At 37.7% G+C, this 25,699-nt stretch overlaps 1 protein-coding gene across 1 annotated transcript in view; it reads right to left on the bottom strand.

Annotated features, from left to right (window-relative positions):
* Positions 1 to 484: 484 nt before the first annotated feature.
* Positions 485 to 25,699, bottom strand: part of HIPK3 (homeodomain interacting protein kinase 3) — a 58,600-nt gene continuing 33,385 nt past the window's right edge. Inside the window, exons 2-15 of the mRNA XM_010284667.1 lie at positions 23,266 to 23,389; positions 19,076 to 19,195; positions 17,081 to 17,167; positions 16,044 to 16,228; positions 15,127 to 15,286; positions 14,635 to 14,758; positions 12,477 to 12,598; positions 12,183 to 12,307; positions 11,914 to 12,075; positions 10,644 to 10,940; positions 9,592 to 9,732; positions 5,622 to 5,857; positions 5,224 to 5,351; positions 485 to 3,598 (exon numbers count right to left, since the gene is read on the bottom strand). Of these exons, the coding sequence (XP_010282969.1) occupies positions 3,122 to 3,598; positions 5,224 to 5,351; positions 5,622 to 5,857; positions 9,592 to 9,732; positions 10,644 to 10,940; positions 11,914 to 12,075; positions 12,183 to 12,307; positions 12,477 to 12,598; positions 14,635 to 14,758; positions 15,127 to 15,286; positions 16,044 to 16,228; positions 17,081 to 17,167; positions 19,076 to 19,195; positions 23,266 to 23,389 (2,488 nt within the window). The 3' untranslated portion in view covers positions 485 to 3,121. The remainder of the gene's footprint in view (positions 3,599 to 5,223; positions 5,352 to 5,621; positions 5,858 to 9,591; positions 9,733 to 10,643; positions 10,941 to 11,913; positions 12,076 to 12,182; positions 12,308 to 12,476; positions 12,599 to 14,634; positions 14,759 to 15,126; positions 15,287 to 16,043; positions 16,229 to 17,080; positions 17,168 to 19,075; positions 19,196 to 23,265; positions 23,390 to 25,699) is intronic.

Raw genomic sequence — 25,699 nt, 5'->3', positions numbered from 1 at the left:
TGTGATTTAACTTTTACTTAACACAAACCAAGTTAATTAGCAGTAAAACCAGAAAATTTAAAAATTAAAACCAAAGAAGTTAATACAGTAGCATATTTGACCAATAAAACACCCTGAAGTAAAGTTAAAAACTGAACACAAGAAATTCATATAAAATCTTGCAAATTAAAGTAAGATGCAGATATGCAATTCCGTAGTCATGCAGTGTTTTATTTAAAAAAGGCATTAAAATGGTAACCTGTATAAATGCTTCTCAGAGGATGACTTTTTTCACAGAAAAGGCCCTCACCCTGAAAGCTTTTTTTTCTGCAGATGGGCCCCGGACAAGAGTCCGTTCTCTCAGAGTGTATTGCAGGATGGGGGGAAAGTCACCCGGTACATCGAATTTAAGCTGTGGCAGGATCCCAAACATTTCCTTCTTTGAAATGCAGACATTTCTAGAATTACAACACATAGAAACAGCAGCAGATCTAATTTGGGGCGCATTTACAGCAATTTCTTCCTGCATACGGTAGGATACTGTTGTGATATACAGATAATTATGTCAATTTAACAAGCACGTCAGCTTAAAACCTCAAGCACAGTAAAAAGAAAGTACAGTAAATACATTAGACCAATGAAGATCCCCATGGCCCCAGAAAAAAAATGCAGTATTTTTTTGTTATCACAATACAAAATTCATTTACTCCGTTTGCACTGGTGATTCTTGGTGTGTCCATTGCCTGCAATGGAGTAAGCACCAAAAGAACGTCGCTTCCCAACACGAGGGAGTGAACAGAAAGCTATCTGCTGGACTATATAGCACAAGTTTGAAGCGGCAAGGTAGATATCCAATTTGAGCATTTTCTTGACTCCCTATATTTAGGCTTTATGTATGTGTTGATAAGATTTCAAATTCATCAGGATACTCCTAATTTCTAATGTATACTTTATATACACACACTTGTACAAAATGCATAGAGTTGATTACTAAAAACACTGAAACTTTTGGGAAAAGTTAGGTTTCTTAATTTTCAGTGTGATTAAAAATGTACTGCTGGTATTTTTTTTTTAATGATCTAATACTGTTGTATTTTAGTTATTACTTAAAAAATAAATCAAATGTAGGCACATTTATTTCATTCAGACATTCATTAAATAAAACACTGCTTGTGTTAGTGGAGTAAAGAAAAAGATTACCAGTTATTAGCTTATTGACAGAGTTAAACTCAAACGCTTTACACTCTTATTCCAGTCAACATTGCAAGGATCGTATTCCAGATTTTGTTTTAAAAAAAAGTTAAGTCAAGCCTGCAAGATGCAGCTTCTTAAGTGTCTACACAATGCCAATATGAAAACATAAAAAAATTAAGTTACATCAATACATCCACTTATATGCAGTGATGAGCTCAAAGTTAATGGAGATAAAATACTGATGCAAATAACACACCCCAAAAAAACATATGCAATCATCTTCCATCATTTACAGTATAGTAGTTACGACACTTCAAACATGAAAACAAAATTTAAAAAAAAAGAACAAAAACAAAACAAAACCCAAAACCCGGCTTCTATTTCATGTAATTAGACTTGTACAGAAATTAGAAGGCTAAGAAAGAACTAGTTAATCACCTAATTTCACAGCTATCTGAAGTGGCAATCATTATATAGCAGCTTATCTATGATACATTCAAGATAAATGATACAATTTATTACTTGCCCATAAGCTAAAACACAGCCTCAGCTTAATACCTTCTGTAAATCCCATCTCTACACTACAATATACTTGAGGTCTATGAAAAAGTAGCTACCTTTTATAGGAAATGGATGATTAAGTCTTTGGTGCTGCAAAAGCAACTTCATTTTTAACAAAACAAAAAAACAAAAAAGACACACTTCCTAAAGAAAAAAAGAATGCAAAAAGCATGTAATTTACGTCCCTGACGGAATGTATTAAATAAGCAAACACCCGCAACAGGCTAAAACAAATACTATAATGTAAAAAGACTAAAATCTCTCCCATGCATAAATGAAAGATTGCACACAAAGAACTCACATCTTTTCAAGCTTCAATAGTAAATATTCTGCTACTAGTTATTAAATACTGCATGGTTTGCTCAAGCTAAGATGAAACCACATCATGGATCAATGAGCACTTGGCTTTTTCTTTCATTAGCTAGTCAGTCATGCCTACTGCACCTCTAAACATTTTATTATATCCAATTAGACAAACACTTTTAAAATAAACTGTATTGCAGTTCCATTTACCAGTATGAAATACTGTGTTGTGTGTCACTACTCAATAGCTACTGAATCAACTTTTCTTAAGCACTACTAAAGTCTTGTCTTGAAGCTAGATCATTCTGAGGGGAAAAGAAGACAGCAAAATTCAGCTACAGCAAAACATGCTGCCTTCTCGATAAGGAAAACACACCCAATACTAAAATCATACCACACAAAACCCAAAATGAGCATTACGCTATCAAAAAATCAGCAGATCTGAACTTTTAAGTGCTGCAGTCCTCAACATTTATATATAAGTAATAACATTAACAACCTCAAATATTTAAGGCACTATGTGTGGGAACAGTTTACAATGCAGCTGAGATTATTAGGACAACATTTAAGAGCAATGTTTAGGCTTTTTTTTTTTGCCCATGCAAAAGACACATGCAATGTGAAGAACAGCTCAACTTTTAGATAAGTGACTCAACATTTAAACACCAAGATACGCAATACAAACAAGTTACTTCTACACTGTACTGCTGACGTATGTGCATCTGTTGCTCTAGTTCTGTACACTGAATGGCTTCCCAAATGTAGACGTGTCTTGCACTAGTTAGAAGGCAATTTTATAAAAAATAGCAGGAGCAAAACCAGATTTCTGCTCCCATAAGTCACCTGTCTAAAGTTACTATATAAGAAGATAACATGACCAAAGACAAGTTATACCAAATGTGCAAAACACATTAAAAGTGAGTTTTTTTTAAAGCTCAGAGTTGTTTAAATTGCACCCAAGTCTACATGATTCAAAAAAATAATTTTCCTGTTGTGCCATGGCTAATATTTAATAAATACCATGTTTCTTCTTAAATCAAACTTCTGTATCATTGAGCTTCCTCAATATACTGTATTTGAGTTCTCACATAAATGGAAACTGGCTGAGTTTTGTTGGACTCAATGGAAATCCTGTGTAAGCAGGTGATGCTGCAATGTACGAATGTGGTGGGAAAATTGGTTTGTATTGAGTCTGGTGAATGGTTGGGGAAGGTAAGAGACGGGGATTTATGCCAACTGGAACTTGGTGTACTATACCACTGGGATGAGATATATTGTACGTTGGATGTTGTAACACGGGTCTTGAGGTACATGGCGAGGCAAGGAGGTGGGCAACGGGTGCAGCAGAATTAAGGGGCGCTGACGACGGGTACGGAAGAATAGCAGGCTGTCCTCCAAGGTGGGTACTTCCAGAGAGATGCGCGTGCATGGTAGTGTGATTTGGACTTCCTTGCGGAAGAGAGAAAGCATGACCGGCAACGCTGGCTGGGATGTAAGCCTGCTGCCTCCGGTGAGCATAGTTTCCGTTCCATTCCTGCAGCCCAGATCCAAAGTGCTGAACCTGTCCACACAGAGAAATGGGCAGGTCTTAATATTTCTAATATAAAAAGAGTTTGAAAAATGGAATAATGCACTAAAACTAGTCAACTTAAAATCAAGAGAAATATGGAGCCAGGAATAATTAAATGCTTAAACAAAAGGAAAAAAAAATAGCTATTTCGATAGTAGCACAGACAGGAAATCTGACAATAAGAGATGGTAAACAGAACACAAGTTACTTTAATGCTCTTGCAGAAGGAAAAAAAAAAGATAAAATGCCATGCTGGGCTGTTTTAACAGAAATACCATGTATCACATGAGCAAGGTGCTTATTCCACTCTACTCAGCACTGGCTTGGCATCAATTGGAAGTGCTGCATTCAGTTTGGGCACCATAATGAGGCACAAAGAGGACAAATAGGAGAGAAATTTTAGAGGAGAGCAGAAAAAATAATAAACGGATTGAAAATATCTGAGACAACTAGGCAAACAGAAGTCTAGGGCTATGAACACAGGAAGATGTGGCAATCATTAACAGTTATAAAGAGAAAGACTAAAAATCAATTACTCCCATTAAATGATGCAGACTTCAAACTATGTAAGGCATCTACCAAAGAAGGAAGGATCAGCATAAATTTTTGTAATGAAAATAATGTTCTACACTTTCTGCCAAGAGGCTGAGGAGCTGCAGTCATTGAAGAGATTAAAAATTAATACTATGCTGATCATATTAAGGTTTGCTTAGAATTAATTAAACCAATCCTTCTGCATAATCATGCAGAAGGGGAGATTGTGTTACCCACCCAAATGTTTCTTTCAATCTAAACTATTTAAGTCATTATTGGTAAATCCTCTTATCTACATATAGCATGCTTCCATTTAGTATTTAACCTACCATTTAATATTCACAGTTACTCTGCAAGACTTAGAGAAACAGGTACCACGTTTTTATTAAATGTACCTCCAGATAGCTGATCAAAAGCAGCTACAGATTAATTAATTAATTAAAAGGGACTTAAATTTGATGTCATGTGTCAGCTTCAGTTCTGAGCCACAGTAGGCACATTTACTATGTTGTAGGGTAACGATAAAAGTAGCTTTTAAATTAACTTTGGGTATCTTCCAACATTGGTTTGAACGACAACCACAACCTCTTCCCCGCCCAGCTTTGCTACCTGGCAGCAAAGGTAAGAAACAGTTGGGTTTGCTAAACTCTATCTCATCTCTGGATACTCAGACTTCAAGCATTTTCATGCACACTACTAATAGAGCAAGACTGAAACATAGCTGCAGTTTTTAACCGCACACTAAGAGCATTTTAGTATTTGGATGGAGGAAAAAAATATGCTAACATACTTTTCATTTTGTCTCGTGCTTTGATTTTTTGTAGGCGTTGATCATTTTCCCAGTGTAGCTTTTCTATAACTTTTAAAAATAAAGTCAGCTGCTTTAAAAAAAAAATGACCAAAAGTGAAAGATACTTATGACTTGCTCAGTGAGTTGAAATCCATTTTTCAAAATTCGAACACTTCTGTAATCAGCTGTTGAAAACCTGCAGTTGCCATTGACAGCAATTGAAATTATGAGAATTCAGCATGTTTGGAACCTCAGGACAGAAGAAGGACTTCTTAGATGTAAGTACACATACCTGACTGAAGTTTATTTGTTGCGGATGGAATGCTGATGTCAGTTTTTGCTGACGGTTTCCTACAATAGAAGATTGGCTTATTCTTCCCAGGACAGACCGACCCTTTTTCAGTGACTGGCACGTAGCATCTTCCAAGGTACAAATGAACAATGTTATGTTTTTGTTGTCACTATTCTATTCTAACCGAAGTTAGACAAAGTTTCATTTGCTTCAGCATACAGGGAGAAATAATAGAATACACTAATCAAAGTCAAAACCCAACATAATTTAGAAGTGTTTATTACAAATTAGCGGATGAGTAGGTCAAAATCTTCGTATGTATGGCTATTGAATAAATATTAAAATTTCTATTCTTATCTACTGGTTTAGAAAGAAAAAAAACCCCTGAACTAACTTACCTGTATTCACCATCTGCTCATCAAGATGTAACCTGTTTTCAAGTCTCATTGGGGGGACCACTACCGTGCAAACAGCTGATTTGGTTTCAGGGTTAACGGATGCTCTTGCTTCTTTATTTTTATTGGTATTAGCTACAAAGTTGTTTTCCACAAATGGACTGTCATGTCCTGAAGAGTCTGAAGTTGGGGAACCATCCACTGTATCACATCCACTTTCCTGTTCGTCATCTGACATACTATCAAAAAATAAAAGTATTGCATTGAAACAAGTAGATTTCCATAATATAGATGCATTTTATTCAATTGCCACATAAAATTTATGGAAGTGAAACTACTCAATGGTGGATAAAAATGTTACATTTTAATTATACAAGCACAGACATTTAGATGTCAGTTCAATATTCAAACTCATTCCACCCATAAATTGCAAGGCTCAGAGAAAGGAGATAACTTCTAGATCAGGACTTAGCTGTGTGAGCCAACTTGCACCCATTCTGTAGTTTACTTTTTAAATAATCTTGTACTTATAAACTATCTGAAATTTAGATTTTTAGGTCAAGTGAAAGGTTGAAGAAGATTATTTCATTTCTTCCTGAATCAAAACATAAGAGGTCTCCCAACGGTTATTACACTAGCAAATGAGAACATACTGATCTAATTTACTTCTAGAAATCAGCCACATCCTGGAGTCCATGAAAAGCTGTCCCTGGGGCCCGTGAGACTCAGGATGGGATAGAGAGCACTGAGGAAGCAACCTGCACAGCGGCAGGCAGCTCCCTCTCATCTGCATATCAACCACCAGCAGCTACACTAGACCTTATCTACTGAAAAATTAGGTGTCTCTGAAGCTCCTCCAGAGAGCACTGCCTGTGCATGACTGATAGATTCTTTTTCACAGGTTTAGATTAAGGAGACAAACACAACCCTCTATTTACACAGCGGCTACTTTAGCACTTGTGGTCTGTGAAATGTATGCTGGTCAGGTGGTGCAAACTCATTTATTCAACCACTGCTTCTACCAAAGTAGCTGGAAGGGGAAAGAGGTGTAGTGATCACCTCATAATAATAGCCTTTCCTAATATTTATTGAAGCTCCGTGTTTGTATCAGAAGAAGGAAGGGCTAAGAAGATGGTAAATGCCAGCTGCCGGAATTGAGACCACAGTTCCATCAGTTGAACCAGAACCAAATACCTTTTAGGCAGCAAGTAGTAAACAACCTGGGAAAGGAAACTAATCTACAATGAGGTGTATTGCCAGAAAAGATATTAATCTCATTTATGTATTATTTATTACACAAGCAAAAGGTACATTACAGACGCATTGCTAAGAAAAACAAAAAAGAAATTTAACTAGTCCTCAACTGTGACTGTGCCAGGTATGGATTACATAGATAGCAAGAGACATCATTCACTTAATGGAGGTAAAAAGAATGGTATGGGTGATGAATAAGTAAGTGTAGATGCTAACAAAGTTCCTGGTTAGAGAGGATAGGCATGAGAATTAAGAATTTCTAAAAGCTAGAAAAACATGAAAACTCCAGTTTATATAACAAACTGGTGGAATACATGCTTAACTTAAAACAAGCAAGTAAGAGTACTGAATTCACTAACCCCTAAATATATGGTCAAGTCCTTTGGTGATTTTATAGCTGATGTAACAGGTCCTTATAGCACGGTGACTAAATTAAGACAGTATAAATAAAACCATTTATAAAATGTAATTTTTTGTGAAAAGTACTTTGACACTATCAGGGCTAGCACAAAAACCTGAAGTCTTAGTCAACAGAGCTAGGTAATTCTGAATAGTTTTTTAAGTAACAACTAGCAATACTGTGACAACTACTGAGCAATTAATTACGTTCCTATATTCTTAACTTTTGATTCAAGTTCCTAATTGTATACTATAAGTTGAATGCTAATGAAACCAGAATCTGATGCACTCCTCTGCTATTAACATAAAGTCGAATTACAGAGGGGAAGTGAATTACAGGTCAGTTCCTTGCAATTCAAAGAAAACACTGTAAAATCAAGCAGGTCTTTATAAAGAACTTCTTTGAAGTTGTAAAATTAAAGAATACTGTAAGCAGGACTGACAATTTTAAACATCAACCTGTAAGACTACCTCCAGTATAAGACACATATTGTTACCTAAATCTTTACTAAAATTTAACCATTTGAATGGAAATCCTTCAAATGCTGCTAGTTATTCTCTTGTTTTACAGTCACAAATGACAAATAGGACCAGGGAAATATACCTGGTTTAGCCCATCTATGTAACTCTGGCAACTTTTTGTATTAATATCTCCAAAGTCCCAGAAAAGGTGGAAATTTGTCTGGGATTATCTTCTACATCAAGTCACCATAAAAAAAAAAAAAAGAAAAATCTACCCATGTGCTCCATTATTATACTTTTGTTGTTGGATCTAGCAATTCTGTCTGCAGAATGAGTTGGATCAGTTTAGTAACCTAACAGAAGACTAATCCACCCAAAAACCTGTGTGACTGGATTGACAAAGATGCATCCTGAGTAAACCTTTCCCTAGTCCTAGCACTCACCAGACTATATACATCACCTCCTTAGAACATGCCTTCCCAGCCCTGGACAGTACAGAGAGTAACAACCCACTACACCTTTCAGCGTATTCAGTGTCCAGTGCCGCAGAGACTTGTCTACCAAAGGATTCAGGCCTTACAGAATTCCAGGTGGATGTCAAAGCTCTTCATGCAAAAGTGTCCCTTTTTTTTTTAAGGGAGAGGGTTTTGTTTATAGAAACAGAATAATTTATATATATAATTTATCCATTGTATGTCCTTGTCAACACATGCCGTGATAGAATCTTTAATCACTTTAAACAAACATTTTTCATTAAGACTCCAGTCTTGCTCATTTTCCACAGTGAAACTTCTCCGAGTTTGAATCACTCTTTTCTATATATCAAGCTATTCTACAGAAAATAGGAAGTGATCTGTAGAATAAAATTAGAAGAATTGGTCATGCTTATGGCAGGCACACAGCCACAGGGTGCTCAAAAAAAAAAAAAAAAAAAGAATTGTATCCCTAGGTCACAGAATTTCTACAGGATATTGAGTAAATCATATTAACACAACATTTTCACCAATACCAGTAACTATGTATTCCAAGTGTTTCTTAGTACCCAAACTCGTATCTAGAAATCTGATTTGTGGAAATGCCAAGTACTCATAGCCACAACTAAAGCTTCAACATATTAGCCTCCTGAAGGGCAGGGACCAAAATAAAAGGAAAAGCCCCAGACAGAACTTCTCAAGTCAGTGGGAACTTCTGACAGCGTCACGGGCCCATGTCTTATGAGTATCACACAGATAGATGCTTTAGTATCAAGCTCTGAGGTACTGTAGCAAAAATGCCATTCATTTTCAGAGTTACACTGAATGTTTTCCTAAGAGTGAATTTTGAATAATGTACAAAAATGAAGGCTTAATTAGACATCAAGCAGTGAAGATAAAAATATTTAAAAGCTGATCATATGAACAGTGTTCACATAAGTGAAGCTTACGTTTGGTAGAAGAAAAAAGGCATCAATGTCATTAAAGATTACAATACAAGATACACAATGGGAGAAGAAGAGGGTGCAAAAATTAAAGATGTTCTGGCAACTTCAAATCTGTCACATCCTACTTTGGCTTACTTAATTTTGCAACCTTAGAAGATTTTTGTTTTAAAGGAAGTTGCATGCAACATGTTTACATTTTCTGTGTAAACACCATTCATTCAGTATTCTGAAAACTTCCAACGTAGCAAGACGGATCTGTTAGGAATGACAAAAGAACAGTCTATGCTGTGCAACTGTAGGCCAATAAATTAATTTTTAAATACATCATTTAGCCTCACCAGATGGCAACATAAAAAACCTTTCACTTTTTTTTATTATAAACCGAGTCTGCTGTATACTAGGATCTTTCCTTTTACTGAAAAGAGCACAGCTTTTTACCTGTTGGATCTCTTGCAAGGAGATGGACTAGACTGTCCGGAGGAACTAGTACTCAGAGTGCTATCAGGACTGCTGAGAGAACACACGCGGTCCATGTTCAGGGTGTTCTGGCAGGCTTCACAGTCAAGGCTACCTTTACACCTACCACAAAAAAAGAAAGTCAGCAAACATACCACCTCTCATTTGTTCATTCCGTATGCCACTGATATAGGTGTAATTATGGAATAAAAAGGGGTAGAATATTAGAAAAGGTTCCTTAAATGTAAATTAATATCCAATTCCTTTTTTCTTTTACATCAGAAACAGATTTTCAGAGTTCTTTTGGAAATTCTAGACTAAACATACATTTTTTGAAACCTACTAAATGCATAAATTTTTTTACTGAATCAGTACTAAATACTACTGTAGATAAAAGATTTTACTACAACAGTTCAGAGCCTTGAAATATTTGACGAAGTTTAGATTTAAAAATACAACTTTCTCCAGTCCAGAATCATTACAAGTACAAAGTCAAACAAACATTAAACTTTTAAGCCCTCATTTAAAATGACACGTGCTGCTTTGATAGCTTTGTGAAAGAAAACTCCTTTGGGGGACAACGCTCAGCATCTGCTTTTATACCCAAATGCACACCTTTTCATACTGCTAGAGAAGTATTTTTCACCCATATGTATGTAATGTTATCTACCTGATGCTCCTGCTAGAATGACAACATTGATTATACAAAGTCAGAAGACAAATCTTCAACAAATAAGTAGAGTACGACAGTATTAAGCAAAAAAAAAAAAAAGTATGTTGGACGGAAAAGTATTCTTTTTTGACCAAATCTGTTACAAAAGAATAAAAAATTATTTGTTTACTGTTGCAGGTGCCAAACGTACATAGATTAATGAGGTAGACTTTTGAAAGTATTTTTCACTTTAACTGCTTAGTGAAATTCGATTAGAAATGCATTGTTTGTCTTTTTCTAAGTCAGATTCATTAAATACAGTATCTATGCTAAGACAGCTATATTTAAGTACACCTTAATAAAAGTAAACAGTGATTCTTACTCTCTCAGTGAATGTGTTCGTCCTATCTCATCTTCATCCGTGTCACTGCTGATGGTGATCACGCTGACTGCTGGGCTGGGGGAACCAGCAATGAAGATAGCCTGGCGCTGTTTGGTTGAAAGAGATGAATCAGGGTCCAGCCCGACCGACGCTTCACAACAGTTACTTTCCTGTCCTTCTGAGTTATGATTGTCCTGTGCTTCTATACAACTTATTCTCTTTACAGCCTTCAGGTTAAGTATCTTTGGAGATATAAAGGCTGAATTTTGGATATTGGTATTTTGTAACACATTGCTCCTGTGAAGAAAACATACCATTTGACATTTAGTGAATCTCTACCAACAGATCTGGAAACTGTACTATTTTCAGCAAAACCGAAGCAAGCAATGTAGGCTAAACCACCAAGTTCCTAAACTAATACAAAGAAAAACATAAAACAGGAAACAAAGTCATAAATACTTGGCATATATCATTTCAGATATTAATTAAAAATAAAATCCAGAAATATGCTAATAAGAAGCTATGTTGCCGCATCCAAATGAAGTAATAGCTAAAACAGAAATTTGCAACAACATTGAATACAATACATTGAAAATCCCATTTTCTTATAAACTAAAGAAACCAAAGTCCCATTTGGGTGCAAAACAAGCAAACGAAACCTGGCCAGATTTCCTGCCAAGATTCTTGCTGAAAACAAAAGCTGGTAGCCTCCGGATGAAATCCTTGCTTAAAACAAGACTGCTGACATTGCCCTCTGTAACCCATGCTTTCCCCTTTACGAGCACCCCACACCTTTGCAAATACTTTGTATGGCAGTGGGGCGTATTTTCTTCGGCAAGCAGCTGAAGTATTTTTGGCTACCAGTGGAAGAAGGACTATTCTTAAGATGATTGTAAGGCACTGCAACCCTGTTATATAGTATCACTTTATTTTTAGTTGTCTAAACCTGATATATCCTCATGCACATAAGCTTAGGAATATCTCATTAGAGCTACCCCAATATATTCTTATACCTTCCCAAAGGCTATAAAGACAACTTTGCTATCAGGATAGGCCCAATAAAACCTCTTACTATTACAAGTGTTTTTCCATCTAGTCTGTATTACCAAAATAACATTGAAAACTTAGGGCAGAAAGGACAAATTTTCCCAAAAGGCCGTTTAAGTACAATTGTCACTAACAAACATGCCACTTTTACAGGCTATTCCACTGCCCACTGAACAGCAACTACAGATACACTGTCTTTGAATGTCAGAAATACTCTACCAACCTGTTCTGACACAGTTTGTTCCTCTTGGTAGCTGCAGGCTGAGGCCAGACAACATGTGCGATGCCCACGCTAATTGGCTGAGGGGCAGACAAGGTTATCTGATGTGTTAAAAGAGGCTGCGGTATCATTGAGTTGTAATGGGTGCCCTGGGTAATCATCTTCCTGAGGAAAAATAAAGGAAGTTTTAAACTGCAAGTCATTTGCATCACGTCTGTAGTTCTTGTTAAACCAAAGCCATTAGGGTATTGCACAAAAATGTGTGGACTTACCCCCAGTCTCCAAGCCTCTGTGGGCCAGCCACAGGATCAGAGGCCAGAGATGTAGCAGGAGCTGCCACTGGCGCTACTTGATGCCATGCAGGAACCAGAATTTGCTGGGTCTGATTCGACCATGTCTGTTGTGAAGCAGAGCAGGTATCATGACACAGGGAATGACTGAATTTACATTAGCTGCTTGTAGTTCAGCACAAGACAGAAAAGAGACTGCCACAGAACTCTACAGGGCAAAAATATTTACTAACTAATAATGAAACAAGTAAGATTTTTACTTTGAAGTAAGCCAACCTGAGAAAGGATTCCTGCTCGAATCTGTAGTGGCTGAATTGCGTGGGCTTGGGTCACCAACGGAACTGCATTATCCACCCTCAGGGAGAAAGTGGTGGGTTTACTATGGTTTGTAGGAATTCCTGTCAGGGAGAAAAACACATACCCAACCTTTAAGCAAAACAGCAGTCTTCCATGTATCTTCTGAGCAAAATGCAAACATAAAGGACAATTTCATAACTTTTTACTATCTTTTTTTGATGTGTTTATGATCCAATTCCATAACTTAGACTTTCAAGCCAAATACATCAACACCTAAAAAATTTTTGTGCCATTACTTATGTGCACAAATATTTGATGCTGTAATTTCCAGAAAGAACTGCCAATAACTACTATCTGGATACAGACTACTAGAAAGCGGAATGACTTTGGCAGAAAGTTCTGCAAAGCTAAGCATTTACTCTTTATCACAGATTACACTAAAAGTATTTGAAAGGAAGCAGACAAAAGTAAGCAGAACTGAGTTTCAAAGCTTCTCACAACTGACTCCTGCACACCTCACGCTCTGTATTTTCAGCTTGCTGAAACCCATTCCTCTTCGCTTTTATGGCTGGCAGTGCCATGTGTACAATGCCCCTATTTGTTGCCATCTTTTTTGTGGGAAACATTGTTAGATCTTCTGTGTATGCCATCAAATATTTGCAGTAGAATCCATCATCCTTTTCCTCCCTTCATCAAAATAATGCAAACCGTAGCACACTTGGAATATTACCACAAGAGCAAAATAAGAAAAAGATGCATCTCGTGCTCTGTATAGATTTAATTTTTGTCACAGGAAACTAACTGACGTATAGTAACGTTGCATGTTTACTACTAATAATAATTTTTGACATAATAATGTTAAACTAAAATGGAAGAGGAATTTTTTTCCACAGATATTGCAACAGAACCGCTATGCTAGAAGAAAATTCTGTCTAGGCAAATATACTAATTTCATCTTCCAACTACACTTTATGTTTTGTGCTTTAGTCAAAGACAAAGCAAAGAGTGTTCAGAGGTAGCTACTAAAGAACTACTAAAGATTAAAAGTGGGTTGTTGGGTTTTTTTTAATCTTTATAATAAAGGATGAAAGAAAATCTTCATCTACTGTAATTCTCTCATGTCAGAACACAATACTATGTTATAACCATGCAGTCCAAAGCTTTTAATTTTGAAACGCTGTTGACTAATTTTTTCCACACAGCAACATCTTAACTATGCCAGAAATAGCGAGCTTTAGCACTTCAGATATTCGACAGAGCAGCCAAGCAGGGAAACCTTGAAGCAGTGCCAGATACCATTAATATCCCTTTCCCTCTGTGCCAGCAACTCGTCACCTATGTGATGAAAACAATATATCCCCTTCATTCAAGCTGTAGCAGAATTTAAATTTGGAAATTTATCATCATACTAAGAACACAGTATACAGATCACAGCTAAAGTATTTGCCTGTACTGTTTCCTTTTCTATAAACAATTTATTCATCTGGGTATAATAAAAACAGTAGGGTTTTTAAATTATGGAATATGTCATTGTGCGAAGCATACATACAATTTAAATAAACAATTACTTAACCATACTAAGTGCTCAGAAGGAAATCTGTATGAAGCTATGCATTTAGCTCATACAGCCTCTCACACTCTGCATGGTGAATACTCAGCACTTTCATGAGTTTCTGGAACCCAAGATAGATGCAGCAGTCACAAATAACGTTACTGATAAAGTCTGCTGTATCTCTCTTTATCTGAAGAGATAAAGACTTCCTGGGCTCTAAGTTTAGGTTAAAAGTGGTTTGGGTTTTTTTTTTTCCCCAGAGTGAATCTAGTGTGTATTCTAGAACTTCAAAATGCAGAGGGAGAACTAAGGAGGAATTTGAAAGTCTTAAAAAAACCCTACTTTCTATAAACTCCATAATCTCAAGATCTGATCTCAACATGAAGCTAAACATCACCAAGACAGATGAACTGCACCTTTGGAGATGAAGACCATAAGCAAGCTAACTTAATAAGCAAACAATATAAACTACCTTTCCCTTTCCATAAATTACTATTACTAGTGGCTATAATGGAAAACTCAAATACTGCTGACAGACAGTAATGCTCATATTTTATGAATTGTAACAACTACAGGTAAACATACCTTGAATAGTTGGAGGACATATAATCAATGCCTGTTGGAAAACATCACTGCAACCAAACTGAGCAGTTCCTGCCTGCAGCGGTATCCCTTGGTGCAAAACTGAATGGGCAGATGCAGTTAATGCCTGTGGGAACAGATTCAATACAGGCAACATTATAACTGCGAATCGCACTTTCTCACACACTTGTCCCACCGGCTTATGTAATAAACAACTAAAATAACCTATAAAAATTAAAATTTCAAACACATTTCACAGGACACGATCCCGGTCGGCCACTGGAGGGCATTATAACACAGCACTGCTTTGCCATGGCAACGCCAGTCTAGCGTCATTCCGAAACACTGAGTTCTACACGGTTTAAGAAAACACTGGGAAAAAATGAGAGTAAAAGAGAGAAGATTTTGTCACTTAACAGATGTACTTTTTAGTTATGAAATTAAGAAACTGCATTAACTGAATTTATGATTTTTTTAAAAAAAGGAAGTTTTTACCTGACTTCTTACTGGACCAATTTTGGTAAAGCTCGCGGTCAGATTAGCTGCACTGCCTGAGGCAACTGGTCTCATAAGCGATGTCTTATTGCGATTACTTAAGTCGTACAAATTTGATCTGCATTTGCAAATATCCATGATATGAAAACAGGACTTCACTCTATCAAAACCAGAAAATAAGTTGCTTTAATTAGAATTTCATGTTGTTAAACATATAAAACAATTCCCCAGAACAAGGTAAAAAAAATAGTTCAAAGCCCACATTTCCCAGTTTCACAGAATGGGATCATACACGGAAGTTGAAAAAAAGAAATACTGCTATTACCATGTTCATATCAAGCCTTTGTAACATATATTTTAAAATACTGCTATGTCCTGCTCCTTGCACCTAACACCACTTTCTAACAACCGCGTACAAGCAGAAAGGATAGTAAACTAAATGGATGGAAAGTTCTTTCTTTCAGGGAAATGCTTGCACTTCGGGAAATCCACAGTGAAATACACAATTCCAGAACTGCACAAAAACTTTCAATATATTCCACATTAACCAATGCATAAAAGAAGGTATCCAAGACATTCATCTCAAGAGGAAATGCCTTACCCCAGCTCTCAATGACTGACAGGAACTAAGGCTCTTCATACTTCTAGAAATCAAGCCCAAGTTTCTGCAGTGTTGGAATTTTAACAACCAGCCATAAAAATGGTAACTTAAAAATCTATTGCTCTAAATGTTATTTTTCAGAAAACATACATAGTTATTGACCAAGTCGATGGATCTAATATTGCAAGCACTGGAAAGAATTCTCTAAGATGTTACAAAAATGACAAAAGATTTTTCTGATAGCAGAAGAAACACTATTATACACATGAATCACTACAGTGGAGATTTAAAAAAATAATTTTTGTGTGTTACATACTGGTTGCTATGAGGAAAATCAAGGAGGTGTTTCATGGTAACAAAAGAATGGTTCAGGGTCTCGGCTGGGGTGATTCTTAAATCAGCATCGATCAGCAACATTTTCTTCAACAGACTGACAAATTCTCTCCTATCTGCCTTCTCTGCCAACAGGTCACTTCCCTCCAAATCCATCACCATGTTCACCTGACATCAAACAAAAGAGTCAGATAGAAGACATGCATATTGGTTTAACTCTTTCTGTTATTACTCTCTGCTATAAAATACTATTATTCAATTATTTTATCATGTGGGGCATGGTGAATTTGCTAGCTTATCCCAGTACAGTTGGCTTGGAATTGGTGGTTTTTTTCTGCGCACACACTACTCCCCTTGCACCCATCCCAACTAAAAACTCCTGAAGGCTTTATTCCAGTTTGGGACTTGGAATTTTAAAAGTAAGATTTGGGATAAAGATCTCTATATGGTCTAACTTGAATTACAGAGGTAATCTTCAAAAAAGAATTTCAAACATGGATTAATGCCAATCTTGCAAAAAGATTTGATTGTCTTTCCAGGATATAGAAGAGAATAAAGTTTTCCTTTTTTTATTGACTAGGGGGTTATACAGCCAGAGAAAAGTGAGGAAACCATTAATTATTTTTTTTTAAAGGGAAAAAAATAATTATACTGAGAATTATGTTGTTAAGATAGCAGAATTATACTGGAAATTATATAATTAAGATAGCAGGATCCATACGAGTTTGGTTTTTTTACCCAGAATGGCAAGAGAACGTATACATTATACATAAAATTAAAGGCTTCCCCCACCACAAGGACAAATATTATTGTTCCGTATTATCAACAACAAAGAAGATCTTTATAAAAAGCCCAAAGGCCTGACATAACTAGACTTTTTCCCCAGAACAACATATACGAAGAAGAATGGATATGACTGATATACAATAAAAAATATTCTAAAAGATGTTTATTTCAAACTAGTAAAATGTTTTAAAATCACACATTCCTTTCACAAAGGAAGAATGCTTTAATACTCACATGCACTATATCATCCAAACTGTTGAAAATATACTTTCTGGCCTCTTTAGACTTCATACCTGTCTCTGCCTCATGCTCTTCCAATGTCTCAAAAAAGAAAAAGAAAGCTGAGTTTAGAAGTTGACAATAAAGGACACTTATAGCTACGAAGTAACTTTAAATATTTATTGGCCTAAAAAAAAAAATTGATATTTTAATTGTATATTTGCTTTGCTGACTACTTTCATTTTCTAAACTGAAATACAAAAACTACTCAATTTCACGTCTGAGTGATCACAGTACTGGATTGCAATAGATGGTTCGTAAATCACACAGGAAGTGCTGAAAGTCTAGCAAAAAGTTGTTTAACGAAACTCTCTCGTGTGCTTGTATTTTTATATATCACAGGTCTTCTATTACTCGTATTTCACACATTTCCTCAAACTCAGACCTTTAACTCCAAACAGCAGCAACATCACTGGAAAAGAAACAAAACAAAACAAAACCAAAAAAAAAAAAAAAAAAAAAAACCCAAAAACACAACAAAAAACCAGGCAGACTCTGTTCAATTCCTCTTTGCTTTCTCTTTTCATTATTTTTATACTTTTATTCCTTCACATACACAACAGTTGGTACAAGTACTTTAAATATTGAAGTATGAAATAAAACAATTCAATCCTAGAGAATGAAGGTGATTGCCCATCAGTGACTGGAATACCACTTTCTGTTACAATTTCCTTCCTTCAACACAGACAGCACCAGTAGGCAAGTCTGTGTTGCAGGAGGCGAGGCAGGACTGCAAGGCAAAAAAAAAGTTTAACATACAGATTACAGGAAAGTTTCCAAAATTAACTTTGACAAATACTGCAAGTAATGACCAGTGGTCTATACCAAAACTCCTTTCGTCCCCCAAAACAGCATTTAGCCTGACACAAGAGAATTAACCTCTACAAGGTACCAGCTTCTGAAAATGGCAAGAGCTGTTTGCATCAAGATCTCATTTAGGTCCTCCAACACGGAGAAGCCAGGTGTAAACCATCACCTCATGATCAACCGCCCAAAAAAAACAGAAAATGGGAATAATCAGGACAGTGTAATCGGAGAATCCTTACATAACCCGACCCAGCAGCATTACGGCAAGGCAGCACCGGCCCCCGCCGCTCGACCTAGTGCGTGCGCTGGGGATTTACCAAGTTACTGTGGACTGTTACGCAACTTGTGCTTTGAGCTCGTCAGCTGTTTGTTACCGCAGAAGTTTTATGGTAACTGTAACCGTTTCCTGACTCCCCCATTCCTCTGTAAATCTGGTGAAGCGGCACCATGAAGTAGTACAATTCAAAAAAAAAGTAAATGTTTGCATAGGAAGTCGAAGCTCTGCTTATGGCCAGCGTGCAATAATGTTGCTTAGAGAGAAGGAAGGTGTGCGGACCATACAAGTGTATTTTTAAAATGTTGTCTGCTTTCACTGTATCGCAGCTTTCGGCCAACAAAGACTGTTTTAGCATGACATCTGAAGGAAATGAGTTATGCACAGTCATATTATTTCTTAATCCCCTTTCTCCAAGGAACCTCTGGTCCTGAAGCCAGTTTTGAACAAATTTTGACAGAGCAGCTTGGGCCTCGGAGACAAATTCTTTAAAGCAAACTGAAAAGCAGTGACCGAGCAAGAGGAAAAAAAAAAAAAAAAACTCATTTAGTACCTCTGGAGATACACGGCTTAATCCGAATTCAATGCTCTCTCCCCACCTGGCACCCGCGCGCCGGCCGCCCAGCCACCACGCAGCCGGGCAGCTGCAGCAGACCTGCCTCTGGGCCAGCGGCGGGCAGGAAACGCGGGCACGAGCTCCGAGAGCCGGTTTTGGGGAAGGGGAAAGGTGGGAGAGATACAGAGCAGGGACTGATAAAAATCGCAGCGAGGTGTGGAAGGGAGCTAACAATATCATAGTGGATCTTGGCGTCTCTGGCTTCTCTGCTCACAAAATAATATACTGTTTTCTACTATAATATACTGTTTACCTTTAATCTCCAACTAGAATATGGTGCATCCGTTTCTCTACAGAAAAATCTTGCCGTTTTCGTTCCCATGCTTAACAACTGCTCCCCTGGCAAACCTTGAGTCTGTGAAATGTAACGAATCTGAGGAATAAAAAAAAAAAGCAATTATAGGAAATAATTTCCCTCTGATTTTCAAAATCTGATCCACACAGTTTAAAACTTGTCATTTCATTTAAAAAATGGCAAAACGAACCACTCTCAGAGCACCACAGTTCAACAACTACATCTTACATAGGAGAGAAACCTAACACTGGGAACTTGATACTGCTCTCTCCATCTCCCAGAGAAAGTCATACATAAACAAACCTCTGAAGTGACCTATATAAGCAAGCTTTTAACGTTCGGTCACAGAAATGAGGAGCTGGGGAGAGTGGCTGTCATTACCTCCTCAAATGTAATATTTTCATTCTAAACAGGCAAGTTAGTAGGAGCGCTTTGCTTGCACACAGAAGCTTCATGGGGTTTTTTTGCATACTCTCATTACACGATGCTATAAAAATCCTTCCTGTTCACTGTTTCCAGTGTACCAGTTTTTTACATGTCTGACACACCTGCATTTCAAGCAACTGTTCCACTTGGAAAGGGCAGTGCACGTACAACCCCAAGGCATCCAGCAAAAGACACTGTCTTTGTCTCAGAAAATCTGCTACTGAATGCGATGGGAATGGACTAGCCTTATGCCTGAAATGCTCAGATGCTCTTTTCCACTGAAATTATTAACATGCATTCATTTTAGAAGATAATTTACTATGCATTTTTCATTACCTTTCTTATCATTGATGATACAAAGTATTACCTAAAATAGGTAAGATTCAAGGCTTCATCAGAAACCTCCCGAAACAACACGTTATGACGTGGTTTTAATTACTGCGCATGCAACGTTAACTCACTGTACAAGGGGGGAGTTATCCCAGAACTAAATACTTCTTTAAAAATTAAAAAAAAACCTTCAAGAAAGATGAATTGGAGGTATAATCGGCACTAATTGAAAACTGAGCTTGTTGCACGTTGGGATGGAGGCAGTAGGGATTCCAGCAGCCAGGGCTCAAGGTCTGAGGGGAGCGAGGGCTGAAGGGCATTGGGCAGGGTCCCATGCCCCCACAGAGGGGCTGCTGGTGTGGGCCATCCCCTGGAAAAGGTGGAGCAGCCAGGGAAAAAGAGAGAACGGAATAAAAAAATCAAAAGGAAAGCGCGGTGAAATGCACCGAACCAGAAACTGGGAGATAAGATTAATTCAAGGGAAGACAGAAGACTTGAGAGCTAGGAGCACCTGAGAGGAGAAAAACTGATGGGCAGTAGAGAGGAAAGGTACATGCGAGGCTTCTGCTCAAAAATAAGTGACAGACCAAAGTGGGCAGGAACTAAACGCAACGCTGCCAACTTTTGGTGTTTGGTATCCTCCGTAACTGCCTCCATCAGGGAGTAAAGAGAATCCCACTCTGACCAGAAATGTTTTTAGATCGTTTACTTGTTTTTTAAAGTCTTAGAAATTAGCAGGGAAAAGACAATGCACCAATTCAAAAATTTAGCAGTTAAGCACCTGTGCCTGTTTTTAATGATTATTAAAGCTCAGAAGACATGGCTATTTTCCACTGAGAAGTACAGCTGTTACTGGATGTAATCACAAATTAATATACCAACTAAGGACTTCCTTTCAAGGCTAGCATGTTGGTCGCCACATAGCAGGGAGACAGAGGGAAATGCTGCACAAAGCCCCTGTCCATTCGTTTACTCAGTGACACACACCATGTAGCAGGAGGAAAGGAATTTCCTTGGGAGCCATCTCCTACGACTGCTGTACTCATGTACACTGAGGAAAACCCTGAATCAAATTTCTCTGAAGCAAGTTTTGCAGACCTGCTTGAGCACAATGACAAGCCTGACTAAAGTAAGGTAGTTCCTGCTGGTGCAGAGGAGGTTACAGCTCCTCTTCCACCACAACTTCTCCAACACGAGGAGCAGACAAGTTGCTAGACGAGTTATTAACTGATGCTTCCAGCAACTTGAATGGTATGTCTGTTTTTAACTAAATGTCTTAAATGCAGCATTCGCTTGTAAAGCAAGCAGAAAATCTTATGGGCATCAAGAGTAATCCCTAATCCATGTAGTCCTTTGCATGAAGTACAGCATCTTGGAAGGTGGCTGCCATTGGTGACAATGGTGTTTACTTGCACTGTCCAGCAGCACCTAGAGGTCGAGCCATGCTGGCCCTGGGCCTACAACAGCAAGAAACAAGTGAGAGGAATATGCTGTTGTAAGGACCTGGCTGTTTAAAACTGAGACAAGATGAGCCAACGAGCATTACAGACACAGGTGCTCCGCGCACCGTACTGAACTGCCTTCGTCTGCCTTCATCTGCCTGGGTTTCATACACAACAAGAAGGCTGTGGAGCAGAGGAGGAAAGAAGGTCTTTTCTTCTGAAATGAGACTGCATATTATTCTGAAAAAACATCCTCATAATGACAAGATTGAGCTTTATGCTGCTACCGCTCCCTGTACACAGTTCTCACAGTTATGTACGCCCGCTGGCACATGTTGCTTAACAGTCTGGGCTGCTGCCGTCATGACGAATCACAAGTTAATTTGAGGAAAGAATCAGGACACAAGGCAGCATATTCCACCATTCAAACGCCTACTTCATCATAAGTGACTGAGGATGTGGTCCAAAGCCACTTCTGCATCCAGAAGTGGCATCGGCCTATATGTGGGATCATGATCAGAAGACCAGAAACTGGATTTACAGGTCCTTTCTCACCCACAGTGGCATTCCTTTTAACAGCTATTTACAGCAGTACGGGGTTCAAAAGTGGAAGTAGTCCTGGAAATTTTGGCTTTTTTTTTTTTTTTTTTTTGGCAAGTCCAGATCTTCTCCTGCATTTTCTTTCAAAATAAGAGGTAAATAAATTTGCCAAGTTCTTGGAAAGTTTTGAGACAATATTAAATTTCTTTCCAAAAAACAAACGCCTTCACTTTTTCCTTAAAGAACATAGTGAATTATATGGCTGTTAAGTTGTTACCTCTTTCATTCTCCATTTTAACAGCACTACCCTGCATAAAGGTCTTCTAAATGTTAATCAAGGCACTAACCCATGTTCCACTCATAGCTCAGTTCCCACCCATGTAACACTGAACTTCGTGTAAATGAAGTAAACTGAAATATGAAATGTTACCAAAATCCACACAAAATCAATATATCCCCTGACACTGGTTTTAACAAAAGGATTTTTAGAAACGTAGGTCAGGTCTGTTAAGCACAGGGAGCCAAAAGCCCACTGCATGAAGATCAGGATTTGAATAACCTGAACAACACGCTGGAGGAACTGCCCCTAAACTGAATGTTGAATCAGGGACATAGAAGTTAGTAACAAGCCAGTGGTCACATCTGGGATTTTCAGGAGCTTTCTTCACTTTCAAGGTTCAAAAACAGATGGGGAAAGTCACAATTCTGATTATGCTCCTTCCAAATGCCCACGTTTTCTAGAAAATGAAAGACGTCTCTTATTCTAAGTGTTTTAAATGGAAAAGGTCCTACATCTTTCATTAGAAACAACTTTTTTTTAAAATCAGCTCACTAACACCAAAGATGTCAGTAGTTGAAAACTCCAACAAAGCAAAGGCACAGCCTCAACAGCTTCCAGCTTTACCACTGCATATATACAGCATTACTGCAACAGTTTATTCTCGTTCCTCGTGAACTATAGGCTCTCAAATCTCTCAGCTATGCTGGATTTCCAGAAAGCACCAGGAAGCATTCAGACAGAAACTAATCCTGACATCTGAACAGACATTCCAGAGTCAACCCTGTTCATGGCAAGCAAAAGAGAGATTACAATGCAGTGACAGTGGCGACAAAGTTTGCCTTCCATTGGAAAAAGCAGCTTCAATACTAACGGGGGGGGGGAGGGGGGGGGGCGAAAAAAAAGGACAAATTGAACTTTAGTTCTGAAAAGCAGCACAATATACAGTTTGGTCTAGAAACAGGATTCATGTTTCTAGGACAATCAGTAAGACTAAATTAAAAACATTGAACAGACTTGAAGAAATACTACTTAATAGGGGATGTTATTAACATTTGAAATCCTGGAATTAATGATCTGAAATTCTTAAGTTGCAGACAGTGTGCATATGCTTGTGAAATTTATTCTACTACCTGGTCATATTCCAGTGCTCCTGGGTACAGTGGCCATCCAAGAAACAGCTCTGCAATCACACACCCTAACGACCACATGTCTATGGCTTCACAAAACGGCAATCCCAGTATGATCTCTGGTGCTCTGCAAATTAAACATGGTTACTGAATTTTTTCCTTTGGGAATAAAGGTAATTCAACAAACCAACATGACAAGAAAAAGAACCAAAATCTGTTATTTGAAAACACAGACTAATTATTTCAATAAAATCATAACGTCAGAAATTGTGTTTTTCTTTGTCTAGATAAAATGTGATAAAATTTTACAGCTCAGATTTTTTTTTTCCCACAAGTATCAGCTTGCTATGTACATGCAAATAATCAATATGCCTGAAAACCAGGATGTCACTAATTCAACATTTTTGCCTTTCCTCTGGTGTCTCCCAAATGATTTGTCCACTCAATGTCATATGCCTCTGACTACATTCTAAATGCAATACAGTCATTTATCTCAAAAACAAACACAAAGTTTTATCTGAAAATCCACTTGCCTACTTCCCAAGTGGACACTACACTTAAAGCTATTTAAAATATCAATTTAATTACATAACTGCAAATCCCTTAATGCACTCAAATCAGTTCAATGTGATCAATTTTTAAATCACTTAAATGAAAACGTTGCACTTGCTAAAGAGACCACGTCTTATTTCTCACCTAGAACAAAAGTGAATTATTTCACCAACGGCATTTCAATTTTTTTCCGTACTCAAGAACCAGAAAAAATGGTATTGACACAGCGGCTAAAGGGGCTGTTAACATTTCTGTTCACATGGAACAAAACTCAAGTATTTCACAGATAACCATTTTAATTGCATTTGTTCTTTTTAAACCTTCCCTCCCAGTTCATTCAAAAAAAAATTACTATATATCTGCTTGCTAATCTAGGAAGAGGCCTGGAGACATAACAATTATTTAAAGCATCACACTACAAAGTGATTTACTTTTGAAACAGACAATCTGTTGTTAGCTTAACATGCCACAGAACAGTAGGAAGGTGGTTAAACCTGAACAGGATAATTCCCATTACAGCTGGGCAGAACCGTGGCATTCAGCTGACCAGGTAACATGCTAGTGGGGAAAACTGCAGTTTCTCACCTGTGTAAAAGCTTAAAAATCTTAACACTTCAGCACATACTGGTGTATCATACCGACATTCCACATACAAAACAGAATCTCTGACCATAGTAAATTCCTACGTATCTCATTTATCTTCTCCTCTGACATATACCTTTATCAAAACAGTCTTTAATTCACCAAAATGTACTGACTTGGGAACAAATTCCTACTTTATGCTACATTGGGACAGAGAAGCTATTTTTTATACAGTAGACCAAGAGCTCAGTCATCTCCATCCCTTTTCACGAAGAGCAGTTGGCAGAAGCTGTATGTAGACATACTCCAAGCTCAAGGATGCATGTCCACCACCAAGAGAAGGACTCCCAAACACTCTGCCCCATTCCTGACCAGTGAAGCCACCCGGGCTTCTGCTATGGGGAAAATCCGAGACTTTCCACAGATAAGAAAGTCTACAGGACAGGATATTCGGTTAAATATTTATGCACTTTCCGCTCATGCCAGAGCTTCAGTTCTTCTCATCCCTGTCACAAACTGTTTCGGATGCGATTATATGAAGGATAAATCTTGTCACACTGGCAGTGAAACTGGAGAGGCTCAGTTTTCCACTGCCTTCAAAGATTTGGTTACAATAAACTCCTGGGGATCAAACATAACGTATTTTTGTAATGCGGGATCATGACACTGCAGTAAGTATTAGCTAGTTTTGTTATCTGAGAAATAAATCTAATATATCTAGATGCCACAAGACTAGAAATAGCAGTGAGAAACATCTGCCTTCAGCCGCTGGCTGGGTGCCAGCCTGCACACGGTTGTTACAGATCTCTGTTAAAATATGCTTCCTTTTGTTGTATTATGTTACAGCCCTGAATAGTTAATGAATATACACACAGCCTATGGATATAGGGGCTTTAACACATGCTTCTGCTAAAATAAGCTCTTTAAAACCTCTTACATTTACTCAACAGTTAATATGTGCACCATATAAAAATAGCCACAGTCGGTCAGTCTGTCACTTGTGTCTTTCGAGGGATAGGACTGCAAATTAAAGGACGCTAAGGGTAGATATGATGACCAAAAAGTAGAGAACATTTACTGTATTTCAAAATATAGTAATCTGTCAGTTTTTTCATGGGTACCAAGAAATTCTGAGATACCAATAAAAGCGCTAACAACTCTAAGGAAAAGGGACGTATTTAAGGAAAGGCAAGACCGGTGCTCCTCACCTCCCAACACCTGACCTACCATCCAGAAAGGAAGAGGAAATAAATGTGCTTCCAAGCAGGGCCACCCACACCATACTACAGTACAGTGAACAACA

The sequence above is a fragment of the Phaethon lepturus genome, unplaced genomic scaffold (assembly GCF_000687285.1).
Source record: "Phaethon lepturus isolate BGI_N335 unplaced genomic scaffold, ASM68728v1 scaffold32213, whole genome shotgun sequence".
Classification (NCBI taxonomy): domain Eukaryota; kingdom Metazoa; phylum Chordata; class Aves; order Phaethontiformes; family Phaethontidae; genus Phaethon; species Phaethon lepturus.
The sequence above is the reverse complement of the archived record's forward strand: the minus strand, read 5'-3'. Positions and strand labels throughout refer to the sequence as shown.